The sequence below is a fragment of the Oculina patagonica genome, chromosome 12, assembly GCF_052425735.1.
Source record: "Oculina patagonica isolate OP01 chromosome 12, crgOcupat, whole genome shotgun sequence".
Classification (NCBI taxonomy): Eukaryota; Metazoa; Cnidaria; class Anthozoa; order Scleractinia; family Oculinidae; genus Oculina; species Oculina patagonica.
In genome coordinates, this window is record NC_135769.1 from 29,723,177 (window position 1) to 29,744,673 (window position 21,497).

Here is a 21,497-nt window from a genome sequence, read left to right on the forward strand (position 1 = left end):
CCCCAAGGGTGTGATGTTGAGGAGGTATGATGGGGGACGAAAGCAGGGCCCTTCGACTGCCACAAGGAAAATCGTTTGCTCTTTTTTATATTTGTTGTTTTCTATTTACATTGTTTTTCTTTTGTGCGGTGCCACACCAAGAACGGTTACCTCAGTAGCGATGCCCAAAAGAAGTGATGAGCCGCGCGGATTAAAACTCGGGATGGTCAACGGCCGGAGACGGAGGTGAATATGGATCCCTGTTTATTGGACATGCATAACAAACCGCTGATCAATATTATGACACATAATGATTAATAATGATTGTTTTTCTTAGTGGAACCATCTGAAAGTGACAAGACAGAAGTCAGCAGGGAAACAGTCGAGAATGAGCTGTTAGAGTTCTCCAAGTTTGATATTAACCGTGTTTTGAAGCATGGAGAGCACCTTGTTGGTTCTTCAGGGGCTGAGTATGACCTCCCTGATGAAGAGCTTATAGGTGAGTGTATACAAGGAATTGAAAAACGAGAATAAAAATTATTTATTTAAAGTTTGCATACTTTACAATGTACGTTTACAGGTTAGGTAGGTGTTATTTCATATGATTCTTGACTGAAGAGAAATATTTTAAAATTAATTAATTAAATTAAATTAAGTTAATGATTTTATTTTTCTTTTTGATCTAAATTCTAGGTCTTGAGCCAAAGGAGAGGTTAATCAGGCAACAAAAGCTACTCAGAAAACGGCTTGGCCTGGATATTGCACCTGGAATAGATGTTGGAATGGATAAATTGTTTGATGACGAAGATCTTTTGGTTAGCACTCATGAGATCAAAGGGAAATCTCTGACTAAACAAAGATCTTTTGAGGTGTGTGAAACAAATTTTTATGCACATTAGCTTTCTTTGATGGAAATAATTTTCAGAAGTGCAAAGTTTAATCATGGTGTTGTCACTTGTTAGAGTGCCGCAGAAGTGGTGGCGGCAGAGATAGCTGCAATTAGTTCATCAGCTCAGCTGAGTTCACGGGAAAAGAACAGAGCCATAAGAAAAGCAAAAATGCTTGCCAAACAAAGATCTAAGGAAGCATCGAAAGATGGAGAAACTGCACAAGGATCATTCAATAATAGTGTCAGGTAACACATGTGTATAATATAACTGACTGAAAATCAGAAAAAAAGTTCTGAGGCTTCTCACCCTACTCTAGGAGGTATGATGGCCTAATGGGTCAAATGTAGAGGTGAGACCTTTTATAATCCATCTGCCTGCATTGATTGAATGTAACTTGAGGGTTAAGTGTCTTGCCCAAGAACACATAACAGAAACCGCATTTAGGCTCTGAATCTGAACTCCAATCCACTAATCATTAGGCTACCATGCCTTCCGCAGGCTGGGATGAAAATTAGCACTGGGCTTCTCACCCAAACAATCTCAATCCTTCCTGGAAAGTACTGTCATTTGAATTGTATAGTTTTTGGCATACATGTATGATTTTAGGTAAATTGCCTGGATGGTGAGTGCTGTCAAAATCCATCCCTGCTCCAGAAATAGAAAAATTAAAGATGCCATATTCTTTTTGACTGGTTGGAAAGAAGCATTGGTGCAAGACTAATAAAATAACTAAAATTTAAATAAATAAATAAATAATCTGACAATAGGAACGTGTACAGTTACTGTGTGTAACTTACAACAGTTCATGTTTTTAACCTTTTTAAAGTTAATTTGTTGCTCTTTTTTTTTTGGCCAATCAAAGCATTGACAATGACATGGAAGCAGAGCATGGTCCAGTTTCCAAGAAGCGCAAGACAGCCAGTGTCATTGTTGATCAGCCTGCAGAGTCTGACAAGATGGTTGTGGATCATGTTACTGATGTTTCTGCGACATTTGAAGAGGTGTGTAATACATGAAGCTTAATCACTGAATGATTTGTTGTTGTTAGCAGAATTTTTGTCTGGCAAGAGAATTAGACATTACAATTATTACTGCTTGTGGTGGGGATTAAAGGTTTGTGATAAGTAAAAGGAAGGTAAAGTCTACGCAGTTTGGTCTACCAGAAAAAGTGACCTGACCCACACCGTTGGTGCATATACTGGATTTCTGCAGCATGAATTGACAAGAACTATTCCTATGCTGATCCCCCCCCCCAGATCAACCTGGTAAAGGAAAGATGGAGCAATCAAGAGAGGGCATGATCACATGTTATCCCTGAATGGGAAGCTAGTCAGGGACTATTCAGATTAGACCCCAGTATTTTGCCCAGTTACCCTAACAGTTTCTAGATACCCATTTTAATCTCCTGGGTAGACAGAGAGACACTACGAGAGTTTAGTGTCTTGCCCAAGAACACAACACTGACAGTGATTTCAGCCAGTGTTCAAATTTGGCAGCTCTTCATGGAGCCCACTGCTCTGACCATCAGCTACAACTGTAGGCCACAGTCCCTCCACGGGTGTTAAAGTGATGATCTTAACTTAAGCTTGTTTTGTCTCCTAGTCGACTGAATGGCCATTTGAGAACTTTTGCCAAGAGCTATGTCAGGATCTGTTTCATCAGTCATGGGAGGTTTGTTTTTATACAGTTGTGTTTGTTTCACCCCCTGTTTTAAGTGCCACTGTCTAGAGCATTTTAATGTTCTTCGAATGATTTAAATTGTGCTTATTGTGGTCAGTGGTATATTGCTTCATGTGAAGCAACAAGAGGTTTTCTGCTTTAAAAATGTTTTGCTTGTGGTGACAAAAATTTTTTTTGAAGTAAAAATTTTACAAAAGGAAATTGCCTTTTTTTTACTTCTGTAAAAGTCAGCTTGAAGCACTGTTCTTAAAATACAGTATGTTATTTTGCTGTGCATACACATGTATCTTATGTTAGTTATCTTAATTTCTGCTGAGTTTTTTTTTAAATTTAGACATTTTGATCTCATAAGTAAATGTATGTGTACATCTAGGTACGTCATGGAGCAGCCACAGGCCTTAGAGAAATAATAAAGGTTCATGGGCAAGGTGCAGGGAAGACCTTAGATACATCTGTTGATGATGTAAGTAGTCAATTAAACAGATAACAACCTTGAAATACAAAATAATACCTTTAAATTACAATTAAAAATGTATCTGTACTCTGTAAGGAATTCCCAGTTGTGTGACATTGGCACAATTGCCAGTAATTATGAATACGTAATTATGTTTATTATAAATATTACCCGGTACTGTTGATGTTCTTTTCTTCAATTAATCTTTTTTTTTTCATTCAGCTTCAGATTCAAAACAGGAAATGGTTAGAAAACATGTCACTGCATCTTCTCTGTGTCATGGCTCTTGATCGATTTGGAGATTTTGTGAGTGACGAGGTAAGTTGGTTTTTTTTAAGTCTGTTTTGGATCTTCCCTCAAGTGTTTTTATTATTATTGATTGTTTTAAGAGCATCATATTTTGTGTCCTTGTATGTGAAGCCCTACATAACTAGAGGAAGTCTTCTGCATAAAGTGTGGTGTTAATTGTCAATGTAAAAGTTTATACAATCATGTAATTAATTTTTAGAAAAGGACTCAGTCTATTTTTACTGATTGCATCAGAAAGAGTGTATGTTTCCTTGAGTTGATGTCACACAATTGATGCACTGTCAGTAGTAGTTTGGTCACTGGGGATAATAAATGAGATGTGACCTCAAAAAGAAAGAGACTTGTGACAAATTGGCCAAAACCATTACATGTGTTTTGAATGTGCAGTTTATTGTACATAAATTAGTTGCTGCAGGAAAATTACCTGATGCATGTTGTTGATCCTAGTTTTTTAATGAATTTGTTGATAGGTTGTTGCTCCTGTTCGTGAGACTTGTGCACAGACAATTGGAGTGATCTTAAAGCACACCGATGCAGAAACTGTTAAGAGGGTGATGATGGTGTTGTTGACGTTACAAGCTCAGGAAGAATGGGAGGTACGTCATGGAGGATTGATGGGACTCAAGTATCTAATGGCTGTCAGACAGGTAACCACTGAATGATTATTTTACTAAAATTAATAAAAGAGCTATCTCCCTATGCTCACTCATTGACAATAATATTATTTCTTTAACAGGATCTGACAAAAGATTTGCTGCCACTAGTGTTAGACCCTATAGTAACAGCTCTCAAAGATGATGATGACGATGTTCGAGCAGTGGCAGCATCAGCCCTGTTACCTGTAGCAGAGTCATTAGTCACATTTGCTCCAAATTATGTAAGTATTTACAACAACCTTGGAGATCAGAGCAAAAAGCATTGGAGATGCCCTTCTCAAACTCATTAATAATTCATCAAGTTAAAACAAAGAAAATTACAACCATTAAGGTCGCGCGGGACCCTTGCTCATTAATAAATTCATTAGCCAAATTTCTTGACGGAGTGCTATCTTGTAAAGCTTTAATTCACTACATTTTGAACATCGATTCCTCTAAAATTTAACAAGGATTTTCGGGGATGATGGAATTACCTCGTGATTGTCCTTATACTGAGAGATGACCATTGTCTGCGATGTTACAAGCCCTTAAATGTTTAACTGCAGATAATGCTATTTTGTGTCCAAGTTTTCAGCTAGAACAGCACACCAAATTAAATGATTATATAGCCTAGTGATAAATCATAACCCCTTTTGTGCTATGGCTAGAATGGAATTTTCGATTTCAAAAACTGCTATAAGTTAATGGCTTCTAAGAGAGCAAAAATGTGAAACCTAAACTTTGAAACGTGCTTTCTTCATTTTGAGAAGGAAATTTAAACATTCGCTCTAGTCATAGCACAATAGAGTACATCAAGTTTATGTTCCTTGCGAATCAACTCTTGAAATTCTATATCGGCGGAGAAAACTTGGACACAAAATTGCAGGTTTTGAGGCTTCCGAAGACCTTCCAAATCAATGTTTACAACAACATGTGATATATTCAAAGCTGTGAATCTAATTATGATAATTCCCTATGTTCCATCGCACGTGGCACAAAGCTGAGAACAATAACTAGTAACTACTTGTACAAAAGAGTTTAAAAACAGACATTCTCATGAATATTTCGTTAGTTGTCGGCTTCAGTCGTCCGGCAGTTCGTGCACACTCTTTAAATAAATACATACTGTCTAATGGTTGCAAGGGTCCTGCGCGACCTTAAGGAGGTTTGGATACCCGGCCTTATTTAGCATGGAACTTAACGATTTAATTTCTCTGCTTTCTCAGTAGTTTTTGTTTCGATTAAGAAGATATATCAAACACTTGAGACAGTGTTTCATTGGCTATCCAAACACCTCAAATTTCGTCAAAAATACCCTGCTGCGCGTCGTACTTCCAACTCTTCTCGATGTTTGGATGTCACTGCCTCTCCTGTTTGATATACATGTATTACTCCCTTGTAAGAATTTTGTGTCACACACTCTTTTTACTAGTCCGTCTCATTCTTGATTAATAAAACCCACATTTAGATTCATCGCTGATGCCTTATTTCCTAAGTCCCAAGAGTGAACAACATCAAATTTCCCCTTACTGTATCAATTGATACTTACTGTAATCAAGAGAAATAGTTATGAGAATTAATAAAATGGTACCCAAAGGGAAATTACTTTGATCTTTTAACAAATTTCCATAACTTGTATCTAAAAATTCATAAAGATTAGTCAGGAGAATTTGGATGTGGATATTGGGACTTACAATAATTTATTTCCAGGTGCAGGAAGTTCTTGTGACTTTGTGGGACACACTGGTTGAACTGGATGACTTGACAGCTTCAACTAACAGCATTATGATGTTACTAGCACGAATCCTGTCCTGTCCATCAGTTGCCCCACAAGGAACAGGGGGCAGTGATTCCTCTCTCACTGAGCTTGTGCCGCGATTGTGGCCTTTCTTTCGCCACAATATCAAGTCTGTTCGTTCAGCAGCATTAGAAACTCTAAAAACCCTTCTGGTTGGAAGTCTTAAACATAAGGTATGTTGAATACAGACTGAAAGAACTGAATCCTTTTACCTCTAATAATTATTATAATCATGAAATTTTCTAACAGCAAAAATCTGGGAGGCCATGGGTTCGATTCCCGTCGGGGACTCAGATTTTTCCTTTGTCCCCCTCTTTCATGTTGACTTCTCTTACACCGCATACCATCATTAAACGAAGTGACAGAGGGGACGGCACGGCCGCCCAACGAGTCCCGAGCGGGGAGCGCGATCTGGGAGGCCATGGGTTCGATTCCCGTCGGGGACTCCGATTTTTTCTTTGTCCCACGCTCGTGTCATGTTGAACAATTTCTGCATTAGCAAAAATCTTCTTCTGCCTTAAGAATTCATGAAAACATATTTTTACACTATGTCTATAACTACTTGCACTACATACTCTTACTACTAACTCACATTTCAGTACTCTATTTATGATACTAACAATGCTACATTTTAAAAATGGTCCTGTAGCCAGATGGTTGATTCATGATTAAAAAAAAAACATTGGAACTTTTTACAAAATTTTACGAACATTTATTTAAATTAACATTTTTAAACCAGAGTACTTAACGTTTTTATTTTCAATAATGCTACATTTAACTTACAATACTTACAGTTAATTTTTAGAAATATAATGTGGTATTGTTTTGTAAATTACAGAATGGAACTCATAAGTGTAATGGGACACGTGAGATACAAGGGACGGAGCAGGGAGAGAGAACGATGACGTGTATGTGTTGGACCGGCACGCGAAACAGAAAACGACTTCAGGAACTGTATCTTCCTGTGTGACGTTTATTACATAAGCTTATGTTCATGAGTTACATACTTACAAAGACCTGTTTTGTTCAATTTCAGCCTGAAAATGAAAAGTTGTCGGAATGTGTGTGGCTCACGCCAATCTTGCAAGATTCCTTGAGGCATATTTACCAACGGTTTATTCTGGAATCTGATGGTGATGTTGTGGAGATGGTGTATAAGGTGATGTACCATGCATAACACTCCAAGAACTTTTCAACATTCTATAACAAATTACACAAGCTTTAACTTAGTTAAGATTCAAACTTTAGCTTTAGAACCCCTCCCCCTTGCATTTTTCAACTGACCAAGTTCCAAGTTGTGGTGAGTATGGATATTTCCTGGAACAGAGCAAAAGCCTACTCACAAGTACAGTCATGTACATGTAGTTTGATGTACATTGTATATTCTAATCAATCAATCAATCAATCAATCAATCAATCAATCAATCAATCAATCAATCAATCAATCAATCAATCAATCAATCAATCAATCAATCAGTCAATCAAGCAAGCAAGCAACCAAGCAAGCAAGCGTGCAAGCAATTTTTATATTGCACAAATTATCATGCTTAGATATGATTAAATGCATGTTGTATACAGATGTGCATGATTGTATTTTTATGCTTACATTGATGTGTAGCTTTTGTTCTTCCCTATTAACTATCATCAGGTGTGGAGCGTGATGCTTGAGAGGTCAGCCAAGAGTTACTTAGGAGGCATAACAATTCCATTCCTTAACAGTTGGCTTGGTATGATGATGATGCCTGCCTGTGCTCCAATTGATCACACAGCTCTTGTCCAAGCTTTGCACAGAACTCAGAACAAGGTATTTAGTAGACTATGAAATTGTACTACCGGTATTCGTGTCTATTGATAGAATCATTAATAGACATCAATACATGTACTTGTACTGATTACAGAACAGTAAAGAATCAAGCAAGATCGTTAAGGGTTGATGAGAATTTTTAATCTGGCTATCATATGACTGCCACCTGTTGCGTACCCTCATCGAATTGGAACCTTCTCAATTAATTTTTTGCTTTGTTTTGGAGTGTTTTCTCTTATACTGTAGGCTGATGCTGTCAACTATTGTGTACTCTGAGTGTGGTTAACAACTTGCCTATATGGTAGTCATGAAGGAAGACTCTTGTTCAACCCTTTTCTCAACTCTTGTTAAATTGGTGTCTTGCTTGATCCAACCATAAAACTTCCAAGTGTTGTTGAAGTGTTACTATGGCAACTTGACTGTCTGATGTAATCCATATCTTATAACACCCTTCACTTGACAAACAACAACACCTACCCACGTGCACCTGTGCACCGGTACAAGGACTGACCAGAAATAAAATAATGTACATGCATTTTATGATGTTAATTTTTGTTGTTGCTCTGTCAGGGAGACCGTAGTAGTATGGATAGAGCACATATGATCAGAGGCCGACCACTGCAGAGTAATTCTGAACCTCAGTCAGAAGTCATAGCTGGTGCTACACTTGCCACTAGTTTATCAGAGAGAGAGCCAGCTGTGTTACGAGCAAGGCTTGCAGCATCAAGGTACTGACACATGTACTTAGTACATTGTACATGTAGCATGTGGCATTTCTGACACCTTGTTCACGAGATGTTTGAACAGGCTTAAACTAATTTAAATACAGTATATATCGTGTTAATTGTGATTAATCTTAAGCTGTGGTATAACTAACTCACATTTGTACATGTATGGGAAGAAAGAATCTGCTAGAAAATCTGAAATATCAAACAGAAGCCTGCATAATAATAGCTACAAATACTCCAGCAGTGTTGAAAAGCCCTCCTAACGTACATGTATGTACCCAAAGTCTTACACATGTAGTTAATTAGCGGGAGAGGAGGACAGGGCTCAAGACTAATGGTAGCCAACTAGCCAAAGGCTAGTAAAAATGCAGTTTTGGCTGGTAGGTTTTGCCCTTTCACTAGCCAAAATGGCTAATGAAAAAAATCAGGTATTAGTGGCAATATTAAATTATTAAATTATTAAATTATTATTAAAATCGTCTCTCAGAGAATATAACTAACAAGTAAACTGTTGACATTATAGAATGTGAAGCTTTAAACAATCTAGTTGACGCATGTAGATGTACAATTTTTATACTGAAGAACATAATCCCATTTTTGTAAGAAAAAAACATGGAGATTTAAGGAACATTTTATGGCCGAAGGTTTAAACATTATCGCACATTGTTTTGACCCTCCCTCTCCCCCCCCCCCCCTTGAAAGAAGAACTATGGTTAAAAATTGTGGCTAGTAGAAAATAAGTTTTGGCTAGTGAAATCAAAGCTGTCACAAGCCACTTGCAGGGTGTCAAGTTCCTATTTTTTCCTATTTTTTCCTATTTTTTGGCCTGCCTCCTATTTTCTCCTATTTTTTCATGAAATTCCCATTTTTTTTCTATTTTTTAGGGTTTTCTCAGGTACACAGAAACATTGTGAAATATTTGAAATGAAATTGTCAATAAAATTGATAAATTCTACAAAAAACTGAAACTTCATGTCAAAAAAGACCGCTTTGAAGCCTTTATGAGTGATTTTCTTCTGAAACTCGTGCCCAGACTTTCTCAGTGCTTTTGATAGCATGCAAGATAGTGTGGATACTCTGATGCGAGAGGAAGAAGTAGTAAAAGCAGACTTGAAAGCGGCTGATGAACTAATGATGCCCTTTCAGCACAGCTGTCAACAAACAAACTGTTAATGTAGCCACAATGATGCTTGACACATGCTAAGACCAAGCGAGACCAAGCAATGCAAAGCTTGGAGAAAATAGGACAAAAGAGAAAACTTCTTTGACACTCTCAAAGAAAAGGCCATGTCCTCAACAGCAAATGCTGCCAAAAACGAGAGCAAAGCTAAGGTTACCCAATCTGCTAAAAGAGCCAAAACAGTATAGTGTTGGACTTTTTGATTGTTGATTTTTCAAAGTCGTGGTTGGCTTTTATTGTAAGAAAGACATACATTTGGTGAAAGTGAACATTATATTGTTTCGGTTTGTAAAAAAATTAGCTTTTCATTCTCACAGTTTTAAAGGTCTAATGACTTAAAGTAAAGGCATCTTGTGAAGTATCTAATGAAATTTGGAATCTGGTAATTGTTGTAGGACGAGTTGTGCTTGGTAACATTTGTTTATACGGCAATACATTGTGGATGTATGCCATTGTGCCTGTTAAATATTAAAGCGTTGGGTTGTGAAACGAAGTTGCTGTTGGGAGTGTTAAGAGGATAGAACTCAAAGAAATCCTCTTATTTTTTCCTATTTTGGGGTGAGAATTCCTATTTATTTCCTATTTTTTGGACATTGTCATTCCTATTTTCCTATTTTCTAAGTGTCATTTGTCACTTGACACCCTGCACTTGGCTAGTTAGCAAAAAAGTTAGTCTCAAGCCCTGGAGGAGATTGAGTTGGTTAGAAATACAAATGCAGTTGAGTGATTTTGCCTTGTGTTTAAACAACATACTACGAAATTTACCAAACTGTGGAATATGCTTCAATTTTCATGCCGCTGCCCCACCCACTTTTTTCTACTGCCCTGCCTAGTTTTGTCTGTAAATTCCAACTGTTGCCTTGTCGCATATAATTCACAGCTCGCTGATTACATCGTGATCGTCCTTAAATAAAGGATCAATGAAACAGTCGGTAGAAGAGAAACTCAGTACAAGTTTGGTTAAAAGAAGTGCTTGCCATTTTCTTTAAGTAGTCATGTCGTGATTTGGTGCTAATTTTATGCTTTGGTGCGCAAAAAAAAAAATAACTAAAATTTGTAACTGGAATTTGTCAACAAAAGTGGGTGGGGCAGCAATATAAAAATTCCTGCCTGTTCCACAGTTAGGTGATCTTTGTAGTAAGTGTACAGTATGGGGTTAACCCTCACAGTAACTTCACAGAAAACCTCACAGAAAATCAGGGCACTGGTGCAAGAGCCCTTTCGCATGAGAAGCAATGTTAACATTTCTAACTGCTATTTAGTCATGATTTTCTTCTCGTTGAATTTGTTCAAACAGAGCCCTCGGTCTGTTGGCATCTCATTTTGCCGAGTGTCCTGTTGCTAGTGATAATGAACCTCATCCTCTTGGCTTTTTGATGCAAACTTTACAGTTTCCACTTGCATCAAATTCGGGAACCCAAAGAATGTGTGCCTCATTAATATTGTCAGAGTGGGCAAGCTGTCAATTGGTAAATAAATGTTTCTCATTTTAAATGCTATGCTTAACAGTTATTTGTGTTTCTTTATACAATATTAAACTGAAGATGGAATAAGTGTATGACTGTGCCAAATTAACCCTTTCTAAATGCTTTGAGTATTTTCAATATTATAATACAGTTTGCCAGATGGAACTGTGATACCAAGATGTGTAAGTTGTTCTTTTTGATGTAGGAATGCAAGTGTCCAGAGGAAAATATTGTGCAGTTAAACAACATTTTATCTGAACAAGTAGTGTATGATGAGATAGCCATCCTCAATACAAGGTTGCAAACAGATTGTCAGGTACCCTAGCTAATCTACTAAATGTTATAAATAATTATGGTATATTCATGTAAAATTATATATCTTGTTAGACATTTTAGTGTGTAGTATCGCTGTATATTTTTACGAGTCAAAATACAAATGATAAGTAAAAATGTACAGTGATACTACACACTTAAATATCTAATAAGAGATTTATTATCCAATGTTTTCTTTCCCCAAAATGCTCACTTGCCACGTTTTTAAATCTTTCGCACGGTCGGGGTGAACGAGACGAGTACAAATACCGTGAGATATTTGTACTTGTTTCGCGCAGTATTTGTACTCTGGCCACGAAGCAGGGTTGGATAATAAGGTACAATTCTTGGCTTGAAAGTAATAATAGTAATAGTATTGCATTAAATCTTTGCACAGGGCCTGCTAATAGCACTGCGAGAGAAAGGAATAGATGCTTCAGCTGGTATCCAGCCAGGGTGAGAAATGCATAATTATCATACATCACTCCTAAAGGCAGGGACAAGTCTGACAACTGACAAAACATGTGAAAAAACTTAGAATAATTTACTACATTTACATGTTTAAAAGCTGTTTAGTTAAACACAGTTTAAAATTGTTTTCTTCATTGTAGTTGCTCACTGATGTTTGTCAGCTTTAAATTTAGCACAGTGAAATCACAAGTTAGAGCTTACTTGAGCCCTATGAAAAATTTAGTCCTTCATTTTTTTGTTGAAAGCTGGTGAAACTAAAAAAATGTTTTGCTGGTGTGATTGAGGTCACAAGGAGACAGATGTTTTTTAGCAGTCATATTAAATTGTTGTCATCAGAACTGTTTGTGTGGTTTTATCAAATGAATGAGGTTTTGTTCTGATCTGCAGGTGTTACACAGTTGAAAATGCTATAAAGCTGGCCTCTGATATTTTCACTGAGGTTTCTAAAAAACTGTCACAACAGGACCTCAAGGTTTGTAAGCACTAATGAAAAGTGCCATCTGATTTTCTAAGGGCCGGTGGGAGGGGGGGGAGGTGGGGAGATTTAGTGGCTCTGAATTATACAGAACTATAAAAGGTATTCCAAAACTCTACCAGTCTAGGTACTGTGCTAAATCCTGGGTTATAACCCTCATACATGTATTTGTAATGGGAGTTTCCTCCCCCTCCTCCAGGTCTGTGATGGCACTGTATTCAGTAGACTTTACTGGCTTTATCCAATTTACTTGTTTTTGCAGTGTTGTAATATTGAATACAATGTATTACAAATTTTGGTGAATTTACTTCAGTTTTCAGTGTACTGATGGTAATGTGCAATCAGGGATTTTACAATTTCCTCTTTTTTTTGGTATCATTTTTTAGGCAGCAGAAGTAAAGAGAAGACATCTAATGGCAACAATAGGACAGTTGCAGTCTGAATACCAAAAGCTGCATATCAGGTTAGGATGCTTAATATGTTGTCATAATTGTGTGTAATGTGGCTATCTCAAACATCAGGGGACCCCCTGCTTCCAACCAGGCGTTTAGCCAGGTGGGAGTCCAGGAGTCCTATGGACGGCCACTTTTCAGATACCTTTTCACCCATAACTGCAGAAAAACACCTTGAATGCCCCTCAGGCCCTCCTATGGGGACAAAGTCAAGCCTTATAAAATTTTGGACTCCCACTTTTTAAATCCTGGCTAAAAGCCCAGCTGCTTCCAACTCTTAGTGCTCTTGGACAATTTGCTCCAATTTTCTCTGTCGTGTAAACACGCTTTAAGATGGTAGCATTTCTTCAAGATAAAAGTATACATTTGTCATTTGAAAGCACAAGAAAACACCTGTGTGTAATAATTGTACTTGTGAGACATAGTTTAGATTTGGTAATAGCATTATAGCTTTAGGGGTTGTGCTCAGCAGATGTAGTTCAACATGATTTTTTTTTTATTGCGAAGTGATATTCAAGTAACGTTCAATGTACTGTGTGTTTTGCGCTTAGAGTTCAAGCAAGTGTTGCCAGCACCTTGATCTTCCTCAACAAACTTCCCTTGAAGCTGAACCCCATCATTAGGCCTATTATGGATTCTATCAAGAAAGAAGAACAAACTATTATGCAGGTATTTAGTACTCACTTACACCTGCTTTCAGTGTTACATGCAAAGATATTTTTCTACATTATCTTTTGACGTGCTATTTGAAATGAGCCAATCAAAACTGATGTATACCAGTGGTGGTTTTATGCAAATGAGCCCACAAGTTCAAAAGGTCATGCTAGTGGGCTGTGATTGGCGGATTTCAAACCATCTTGTTTGTTTAACACATTGAAAGATGGATGTCGATAGAAAGCCGCTATGCATGTAAACTGAAAGCGGGTGCAAATTTAAATGACTTCAATTTGAGCTGGAGTTCTTTCTTTGGGAATTTATTAAACAGGTAGTGCAGTGTTAGAAGAAGCCACAACGACACCACATAAACTTAAAACATATCCCTTAATCTGCACTGAGCTCATCACTAACTACTGCCAGCTACAAAAAAAACACCAATAATTTTATACATAAAATTTTATAATGATGATTAAATTTTTAAGAGAGGCCTTAAGCTACTGTATTTTGCATTCTTTTATTCTGAGCTTTTGCAGATCCACGGCATCATCATGGAATAGGAAAATATTACAAGGGCTTTAATAGGGCCTCATGCGAATCATTTAATTATCATTATTCAATATGCTACTGAAGGACAATTTCTGATCAAATGTTAAAATATAAAACTTTATGCATAAAACTTCTGTTTTCTTTTTCATGGTAGACACGGTCAGCCCAAGCATTGGCCAAACTTCTGGAGCTGTGCATGACAAGAGAGCCATGTCCAAATGCCAAGATCATCAAGAATCTTTGTACTTTTGCATGTAGTGATCCGGCTGTCACCCCAGCAGTTAATCTTAGTTTATCAGTAGCTTCTGATGATCATCCACCACTGTCACCATCACCAGCAGGACAATCAGAATCAAACTGCACTTCATTTCCTGTTGGGGGTACAAGTACAGCAGTGGAACGAGGAAATACTGTACAGTGCGATCAGTACAATGGGATTCTTCTGCTTGTTCAGCAGCAAAAGGTAGGTTACAGGGGAGCGCAATTTTAGGCAATTTCAGCACTGACCAACTGGTCATAGAATCAACTGAAATATCACAATAACCGCTTGAAACTGTAAAAAAAAACTCAAAAGAAACACAGAAAGGCCAAAGAGCGGCATGGATGGGCAAAATTTGAGAAGATTAAAACAGATTGCATTTGGGTTACTAAACTTGAGAAACATTGGCCCGACTTTTATCAAGTTTACCCATTTGTATAAAAGTGTCCTTTACAATGCTCGAAAATCATTCTTGTTGTGTGGCCGTGATTTTGCCAATAAAAGACTTTTGCTCTCCCAATTTGGAGTTTAGAGCTCTTAATTTTAACAAAAATATTCAGAATTTTACCTAAAATACCGTGACCTAGCCCCTTTAAATCTGCATACAAATGTACATCAAAAGTGTCCCATACTGCTGGGGCTTATCCCAGTTTCCACAGCATTAAGTGACTATGCATAGTCTTTTATAGTTCTACCCACCAGTATTGAATTCACCAGTACCCATTTATACACCTGGGTGAAGAAAGGCAATGTGAGTGTGAAGTGTCTTGCCCAATAACACAACAGAGTGACCTCAATTAGGCAGACTTCAAACCTGAACTGCTCAATCTGGAGTCCAGCAAGTTAACCACTGCACCTTAAACCCTTTAAATACAGCAGTGAAATATTCAGGATCAATCTGCTCTTATGGCATATGGACGTGAGATACATATTACAGACCTACACTATTTTTTAATACTCTTTGCTTTGATCTCTAGAATGCTAATGTGTCAGCTTCCAAAAAATCAACTGGCAGTGCAGGTCGAAATAAGCTTTTACCACCTGTAGTGGATGGGGTAGCCGCGCCCTCTGCTGATGACAACGGTGCAGATGATGTGGAGGTACAGCCTTCTTATAGTTATAGTGTTAATTAGCATATTTTAGCATGTAGTTAAGATAGTTTCCTCTGAACATTTGAGCAATAAAGGCAAAATAAAGTTACAACCCTCCAAGTTAAGACCATTTTAGTCGCCTTGGCGACTAAATTGGAACCAAAGTCACCAGCCTGGCGACTAAAATTGAGAAAAAGGATTGAAAGCGTGAGCTAAATTTAGCGACTAAAATTTTTCACTGGCGACCAAACCTGAGCAGTCTGTGGCCAAATGGCCACTAAGGAAAAAAATAAACTTGGAGGGTTGAGTTACCAAAAAGATCTGACTCATAGCATGGCAACAGTTTGAGTGCAGTTAACAAAACCTTATCGAACTTTTAGCACTTAAGCTGACCCGGCGAGAGAAAAATAGATTGAAGATACCCATATTTCAGTTAAAACAGATGTTTCACATCAGTTCAAAACAACATAACATGCATTTTAAGCATTGTTTTGAGGTTTGACTTGAACTTTCTCGAGAATGCTTTAGAATTTGATCGCGGGGTCACTAAGAAAAATGAATTTCAGTGAGAATTTTAAAATTATAGTATACAAAAATATTACCGTGCTATGAGTAGATTTCTGGTAATTAATTTTTGCACTCATTGCTTAAATTTTCAGCGGACTCTGTCTTAACTAATTATTGGATCTCAATTTTTTTTAATAATTTGTGCTATAAGCTAATAAATTATTATTAGCTGCATGGAAAAAAGTTTATTGGACTTGGGGAAGGGTGCTATTTAGTCAATAGACTTAGCACAATATACAGGCAAACTGAGTGTTTTCTTATTATTTTAGACTGCCAGGATTTTAAGCATCCAAAGAAGAGGTTCAGAGTTTGCTCTTGTGAAGTTAGCACATCATTTTGGAAGCTCACTGCCCTCCAAGTTACCCAAACTTTGGGAAGCAATTGTAGGACCACTACAGCAGATAAAGAATGAAAATTTGTTTGGTAAGTTTTGTTCAGTAATGGTTTTTGCACTGGGAAACTTTAACACTAAGCAGTATTTGAAGTATGTTTGGGTTCACTGTACCAGCTGGCAGGTTGTAAAATGAAGAACTTGATTGTCCAAAGGAATATGTCCCTATTTAAAACAAATTCCCCTTTGGTACATATTTACAGTGTGGAGTGGGGCAGGGGGGGGGGGGTGGGAGCCTGGGAGAAAAGGGGCAAAAGCGGGAGAAGGGAGGGTGGGAAGCCGGATTCCTAACGTGGCGGGAATCGGGAGAAAAAGTGTGAAATTTTGCAACATTTCATTATATTTTGCAATGGATATGGGATAAGAAGAGAGAACCAATATGGAAAGGGGCGGGAGGCAGGAGCAATAGGTATAGGAGCTGGGAGGTTCAGACCCCCCCCTGTCCCCCTCCAATATAGTATATGAAGAGCATAATAAGAAATGGTTGGTTAAATGGTTAAAAATAATTTCTTTTTTTCTTTTCTAGATGCAGACAAACTTGTTGGTTTCGAAACTGAAGCTCAAAATCTCGTGAATTGCTTGCAAATACTTGAAGTTTTAACACCAGCAGTACATGTGGAACTGCTGTCAAAGGTAATTTTTTTTTACCTCGTAATTGGTATTGTTTTTTCAGTAAAGCAGAATTGGTAAGCTTAAGTTAACAGCAATCCAGGGTGGAAGGGAATTACAGTGTAGGTGCAGTGTGTGAATTAAATGAAAGTGTGGGTTATTGTAGGAGCCAAAGTTACACCTATGGCCATGCCTTGTACATGATCCCCTTTTAGTTACATTGTATCATTCTAACTTTCACTTTATTGTATATTTTTTCCTGTAGATTTTAGACCTGCTTCCCAATCTAGTGTTGTGCCTTCAGCACCCATACAGTGCAGTAAGACACTTGGCAGCGAGGTGCTTGGGTGTCCTGAGCAATGTGTCCACTCAAGAGACCATGAGGACAGTTGTAGAAGATGTACTTCCTTTGATGGGCACAGCTGATGTTGTCAGAAACCGACAAGGAGCCATAGAAGCAGTTTCTTGTATCTTTTGTAATACAGTTAAAAAGGGGTTAAAATACTTACAAATGTATCACTTTAAAGCTTACATGGTGAGGTCATGTGACACTTAATCATCTTTGTGCAGGTCCGCACATAAGGCTGTGTTCATGTGACAAGTTCTGACTATAAAAAGCCAACTGGCTGTGATACTCCAGGGGGTGGGCACACTAGGGTGCAGTTTCTAAATTATAGAACAAATGGAGATTTTTTTATTGTATCACAGTTGTCATAGACTTACCTCGTTGCACGAGAACGTATGTTTTTGTTTTTCTGAACTGAACTCATCTATTTTTGGGTGTCGTGAAATTTTGCTGGTAATTTTTTGCAGGTGAAACCTGTTCTTGAGGGTATTTGTGGATTAAAGTTTATGTTTGATATCCAGTTTACAAAGGTGTGTTTTTTTTTGGGGGGGGGGGGTGGGTTGGTAGTTTGGCGATGATTTGCAGGGTGTTTAATGATGGCTGCATTTACATCTCCCATCCTTTCCTTTCTTTCTACCTTGAGTGCCTCCTGGGTTTTTTAAGGCTTTTAGTTCAGCACCTTAGTTGAGATTACTGTTTGCATTACCTGTTTCTGTCCTTGACTTGCTGCTGTGTGCCAGGTGTAATTGAACGGCTTGGCATGAGCGTGGTCCCATATGTTGTACTCCTTGTGGTTCCAGTGCTAGGACGGATGAGTGACCAGTGTGAAGATGTTCGACTCATGGCCACCTACTGTTTTGCTACACTTATCAGGCTTATGCCTCTTGAGGTATCAACCTTTCATTTTGGAAAGCACTTAATATGCTCTGGAGATTCATTTTACTACTGTATTCACACTATATAATGTATAGTTAGACTGCTCTGGACTAGCATCCCATTCAGGGAGAGTAGCAATAAACGTGGCTACTTGGTGCCAAATCTGGAATAAAGCATCCCCTTAAGGACTGATTTTCACTAATGACAGCATCAAAGATGGAATCTTGATCAGAGCCATAAAGTCACTTGCGTCCTAGCGAAAATTGAAGGTCGGAGTACATAAGCAAAGTTATAAGCTCGACAGTATCAGCGTGGGAAGAATTAGAACATTTTAATTTACTTCCTATTCCATTATGACTCCGTCCTTTATGACCCAGTGAAAACTAGACTGTCAGAGTTGCAAGCAGAAGCAGAAGAAGAATAAACCAGTCACAATGCAAGTCTTCACTAGATCATACGCGACAGAGTCATAGCAGAATTAGAAACACTTTACTGTACCATTGGTCTTATTTTCACTTGATCACAAAACTCTGTGCTTCTGATAGCGACTCCGCCTCCAGCTCTGATTCCAGCACAGTCGCTAGTGAAAACCAGCATTTAGGGTCCACTGGCTAAAGACAGGTAACCTTTAAATGTAGTGACTGTAACACAGAGTTAAAACATGTTCAAGTCTTGAAAAAAAGTCAATCTGCTTTTTTGTTGTTTCTGTTTTGTTCTGTTTTTCAGTCTGGAATTCCTGACTCACCTGGGATGTCCAAAGCTCTGGTGGAGCAAAAACAAAAGGAGCGTAAATTCCTTGAGCAGCTGTTAAACGGTAAAAAGGTTGAGAATTACACGATTCCAGTTCCTATCAAGGCTGAGTTGAGAAAATACCAACAGGTAAGGCAACATTCAACATAGAGACCTGTACTTTGTCAGTGGCCGATCTAGGGGAGGGACCCCCGCCTTATTTTTAGGCCAAACTGAAGCCTGCAGGGCGGAGAACAATTATTTTCGAGAGCGGGCCCCCATCTTATTCCAGGGCCTGGATGATTGGGCCCCCAACTAGACTTTTTATCGCTCATTGCTCAAAAGAGTCGACTTGTGGCAAGTCTAGCCACTGATTGTAGCATAAGTATTGGGAAAAAACAGTATTGGGAGAAAAGACCTCACACGTCTTATACAAACTGAGTGTAAATGTGACATATGCAGCTAGCCGATATACATTTTTAAATTTTTAATTCTTAACTGCAATCTTTATCTTTCACCTACTTTTATTATAAAATTTTATATTCTATTGTCATTTATTTATTTATTCATTTATTTATCTATTTAGACTAGACGACTTTCATAAAATTTGAAAGTTATGACGCATTTTTTAGTAAAAGTCGGTAACAGGATTTTTCTTAGGTAATTTGATCTGCTGAAAACGAAAATGCTTGTTACCAAAAATTCTTTTGCAATCTTCAGTCTGAAAATGACGTCACAAAAAGGCACCTAAAATGTTGTCATTGTACTGTTAACCCCAACCGTAACTTCCAGAATATTGAAGCAATCACAATGAAACTTAGAGGATATATAGTTTGTCCAAAAATCTATCTTTTGTTATACGTCACGTGGGATGATTACGTCACATCACGTGACAATTACATCATAATGTCAAAACAGGCGCTATCTTGGATCCGCCATCTTGAATTTCAAATTTTTTTCCAAAACGTCAGAAAATCGCCCAAAGTTACTGAAAAGTACTCAAAATAAATAAAACGGTGCAAAACAAAAAACCTAAAAAGATTTTGTGTTCTAGTAATTTCATTAATGGAACACAAAAATCACAAATTTTGGAAAAAATTCCTGTCAAAGTGCCATTGCCATTGTAATGTCAAGTTCCCCAAACAACAACCTATCCTACCAAATTATTCCCAGTTAAATTTTAGATAAACTCGCAAAGTTGGCAGCGTTCGGTTAAATCTTGAAAAAGTTATAAGCGTTCAAAGTTAGCGCGGTTACTTCCCCCTCCCACCTTCCCCTACCGGTCTGGATAGGGTTAACTTTGTGGATAAAAAATAGGTTCTAAGCCGTATGCACTATATTTGCATCTTTTTATACCAAATAAATTGCCTCCAACCTAGTTCCTGCCTTTTTTTAGAATAGGCCACAGAAAGCATTCCAGGCAGCCTGTGGCGTCATGTAATGACGCCACAGATAGCTTGCCATTTAACTACACAGCGACAGGATAATTGAAATGCTGAATGAAAAATATAATAAATACTGTCGACTTTATACATGTAGGCTGTTCAACTGTGGCTAAAAGTTAAAGAAACAACTGAGATCTATACCTTTACCGTTATGGAATCTTCGTTGGGTCTATAAAAAAGAACGGTTTCATTTAAAAAATACAAACACATTCCTTGGACGTTTCGCTATTAGGAAATAGTCATTTACATTTTTGCCTTATACTTATTCATATTGGCGGTGTTTTTGCTTCAAATATATCTTAGAAGAAATAAAAGTACTGAACAACCAGCTTTATAGGCAATGATAAGGCTTTTAAGTTATCGAAAGTTGGAGCGTTATTCTTGTGCATCGTGTCCCAGAATTTCATCTTTGACGATTCATCTTGCTCCTGTCAAGACACAGTTTCCAACCTTTTGTACCACAAATTCCAAATGACCAAGCTCTTTGGTATTTAACAGCAACAGATCGTTCGTGGCAATGCTATAAAGTCTGGTTTGATTTTCTGGTGGCGAAAATACTTTTAATTACTTAAGGATGGCGAGCAATAAAGATTCATCCTTCTTGCCCCAATCTTTCCTACCAGGAGTAGACTTGTTGCGGGAAAACTTCTTGGCTCAATCCAAACATTGTGTGTGTAATATCAGCAATCTGTGACAGAGGATTATAGAACAGTGCCGCTCTACTCAATGCTGATTGCTTCTTGGATACGTCCACGATCCCTCCTGCTCTTTTCCCTATCCCATTTACCCATTCAAGACTGTGATCAGCACTGACCTGGCTGAATTTCCTTGCATTTCACTTGAAAAGGAAGTTTCCCTTCATATGGCAACATCGGGCGGAAACTTGCAAGTACAGATCCCATATCCCCTCTCTATGAGCCCGTGTGAGAATTAAGAGGATAGAGTCCATTTCCATGTAGTTCCAACAAAACGTGAAATTGACCTTTTCTTCGGATCTTTGTGTTACAAATTCGTCGTCAAGGGCATATTTTTCTTTTCCAAAATTTGTAATTTTTGTGTTCTATTAATGAAATTAAGTTAACATTAATGCAATTATTTTCACCTTTTTAGTTTTTTTTGCAACGTTTTATTTATTTTGAGTACTTTTTTTAGTAATTTTGGGCGATTTTCTGACGTTTTGGGAAAATTATGAAATCCAAGATGGCGGATCCAAGATGGCGCCTGTTTTGACATCATGATGTAATTGTCACGTGATGTGACGTAACCATTACGCATGACGTATTACAAAAAAATAGATTTTTGGACATACTATATATCCTCTAAATTTCATTGTGATTGCTTTAATATT

At 37.8% G+C, this 21,497-nt stretch overlaps 1 protein-coding gene across 1 annotated transcript in view; it reads left to right on the plus strand.

Annotated features, from left to right (window-relative positions):
- LOC144634029 (TATA-binding protein-associated factor 172-like) overlaps nt 1-21,497 on the plus strand; it is a 34,160-nt gene that overhangs the window by 2,206 nt on the left and 10,457 nt on the right. The window contains exons 4-29 of the mRNA XM_078492967.1: nt 317-478; nt 673-848; nt 942-1,114; nt 1,732-1,870; nt 2,472-2,540; nt 2,923-3,012; nt 3,226-3,321; nt 3,783-3,959; nt 4,049-4,189; nt 5,658-5,918; nt 6,782-6,904; nt 7,394-7,549; nt 8,120-8,277; nt 10,755-10,926; nt 11,129-11,239; nt 11,633-11,691; nt 12,094-12,178; nt 12,568-12,644; nt 13,185-13,302; nt 13,991-14,299; nt 15,073-15,195; nt 16,023-16,176; nt 16,671-16,777; nt 17,019-17,220; nt 17,840-17,988; nt 18,702-18,854. Of these exons, the coding sequence (XP_078349093.1) occupies nt 317-478; nt 673-848; nt 942-1,114; nt 1,732-1,870; nt 2,472-2,540; nt 2,923-3,012; nt 3,226-3,321; nt 3,783-3,959; nt 4,049-4,189; nt 5,658-5,918; nt 6,782-6,904; nt 7,394-7,549; nt 8,120-8,277; nt 10,755-10,926; nt 11,129-11,239; nt 11,633-11,691; nt 12,094-12,178; nt 12,568-12,644; nt 13,185-13,302; nt 13,991-14,299; nt 15,073-15,195; nt 16,023-16,176; nt 16,671-16,777; nt 17,019-17,220; nt 17,840-17,988; nt 18,702-18,854 (3,740 nt within the window). The remainder of the gene's footprint in view (nt 1-316; nt 479-672; nt 849-941; nt 1,115-1,731; nt 1,871-2,471; nt 2,541-2,922; nt 3,013-3,225; nt 3,322-3,782; nt 3,960-4,048; nt 4,190-5,657; nt 5,919-6,781; nt 6,905-7,393; nt 7,550-8,119; nt 8,278-10,754; nt 10,927-11,128; nt 11,240-11,632; nt 11,692-12,093; nt 12,179-12,567; nt 12,645-13,184; nt 13,303-13,990; nt 14,300-15,072; nt 15,196-16,022; nt 16,177-16,670; nt 16,778-17,018; nt 17,221-17,839; nt 17,989-18,701; nt 18,855-21,497) is intronic.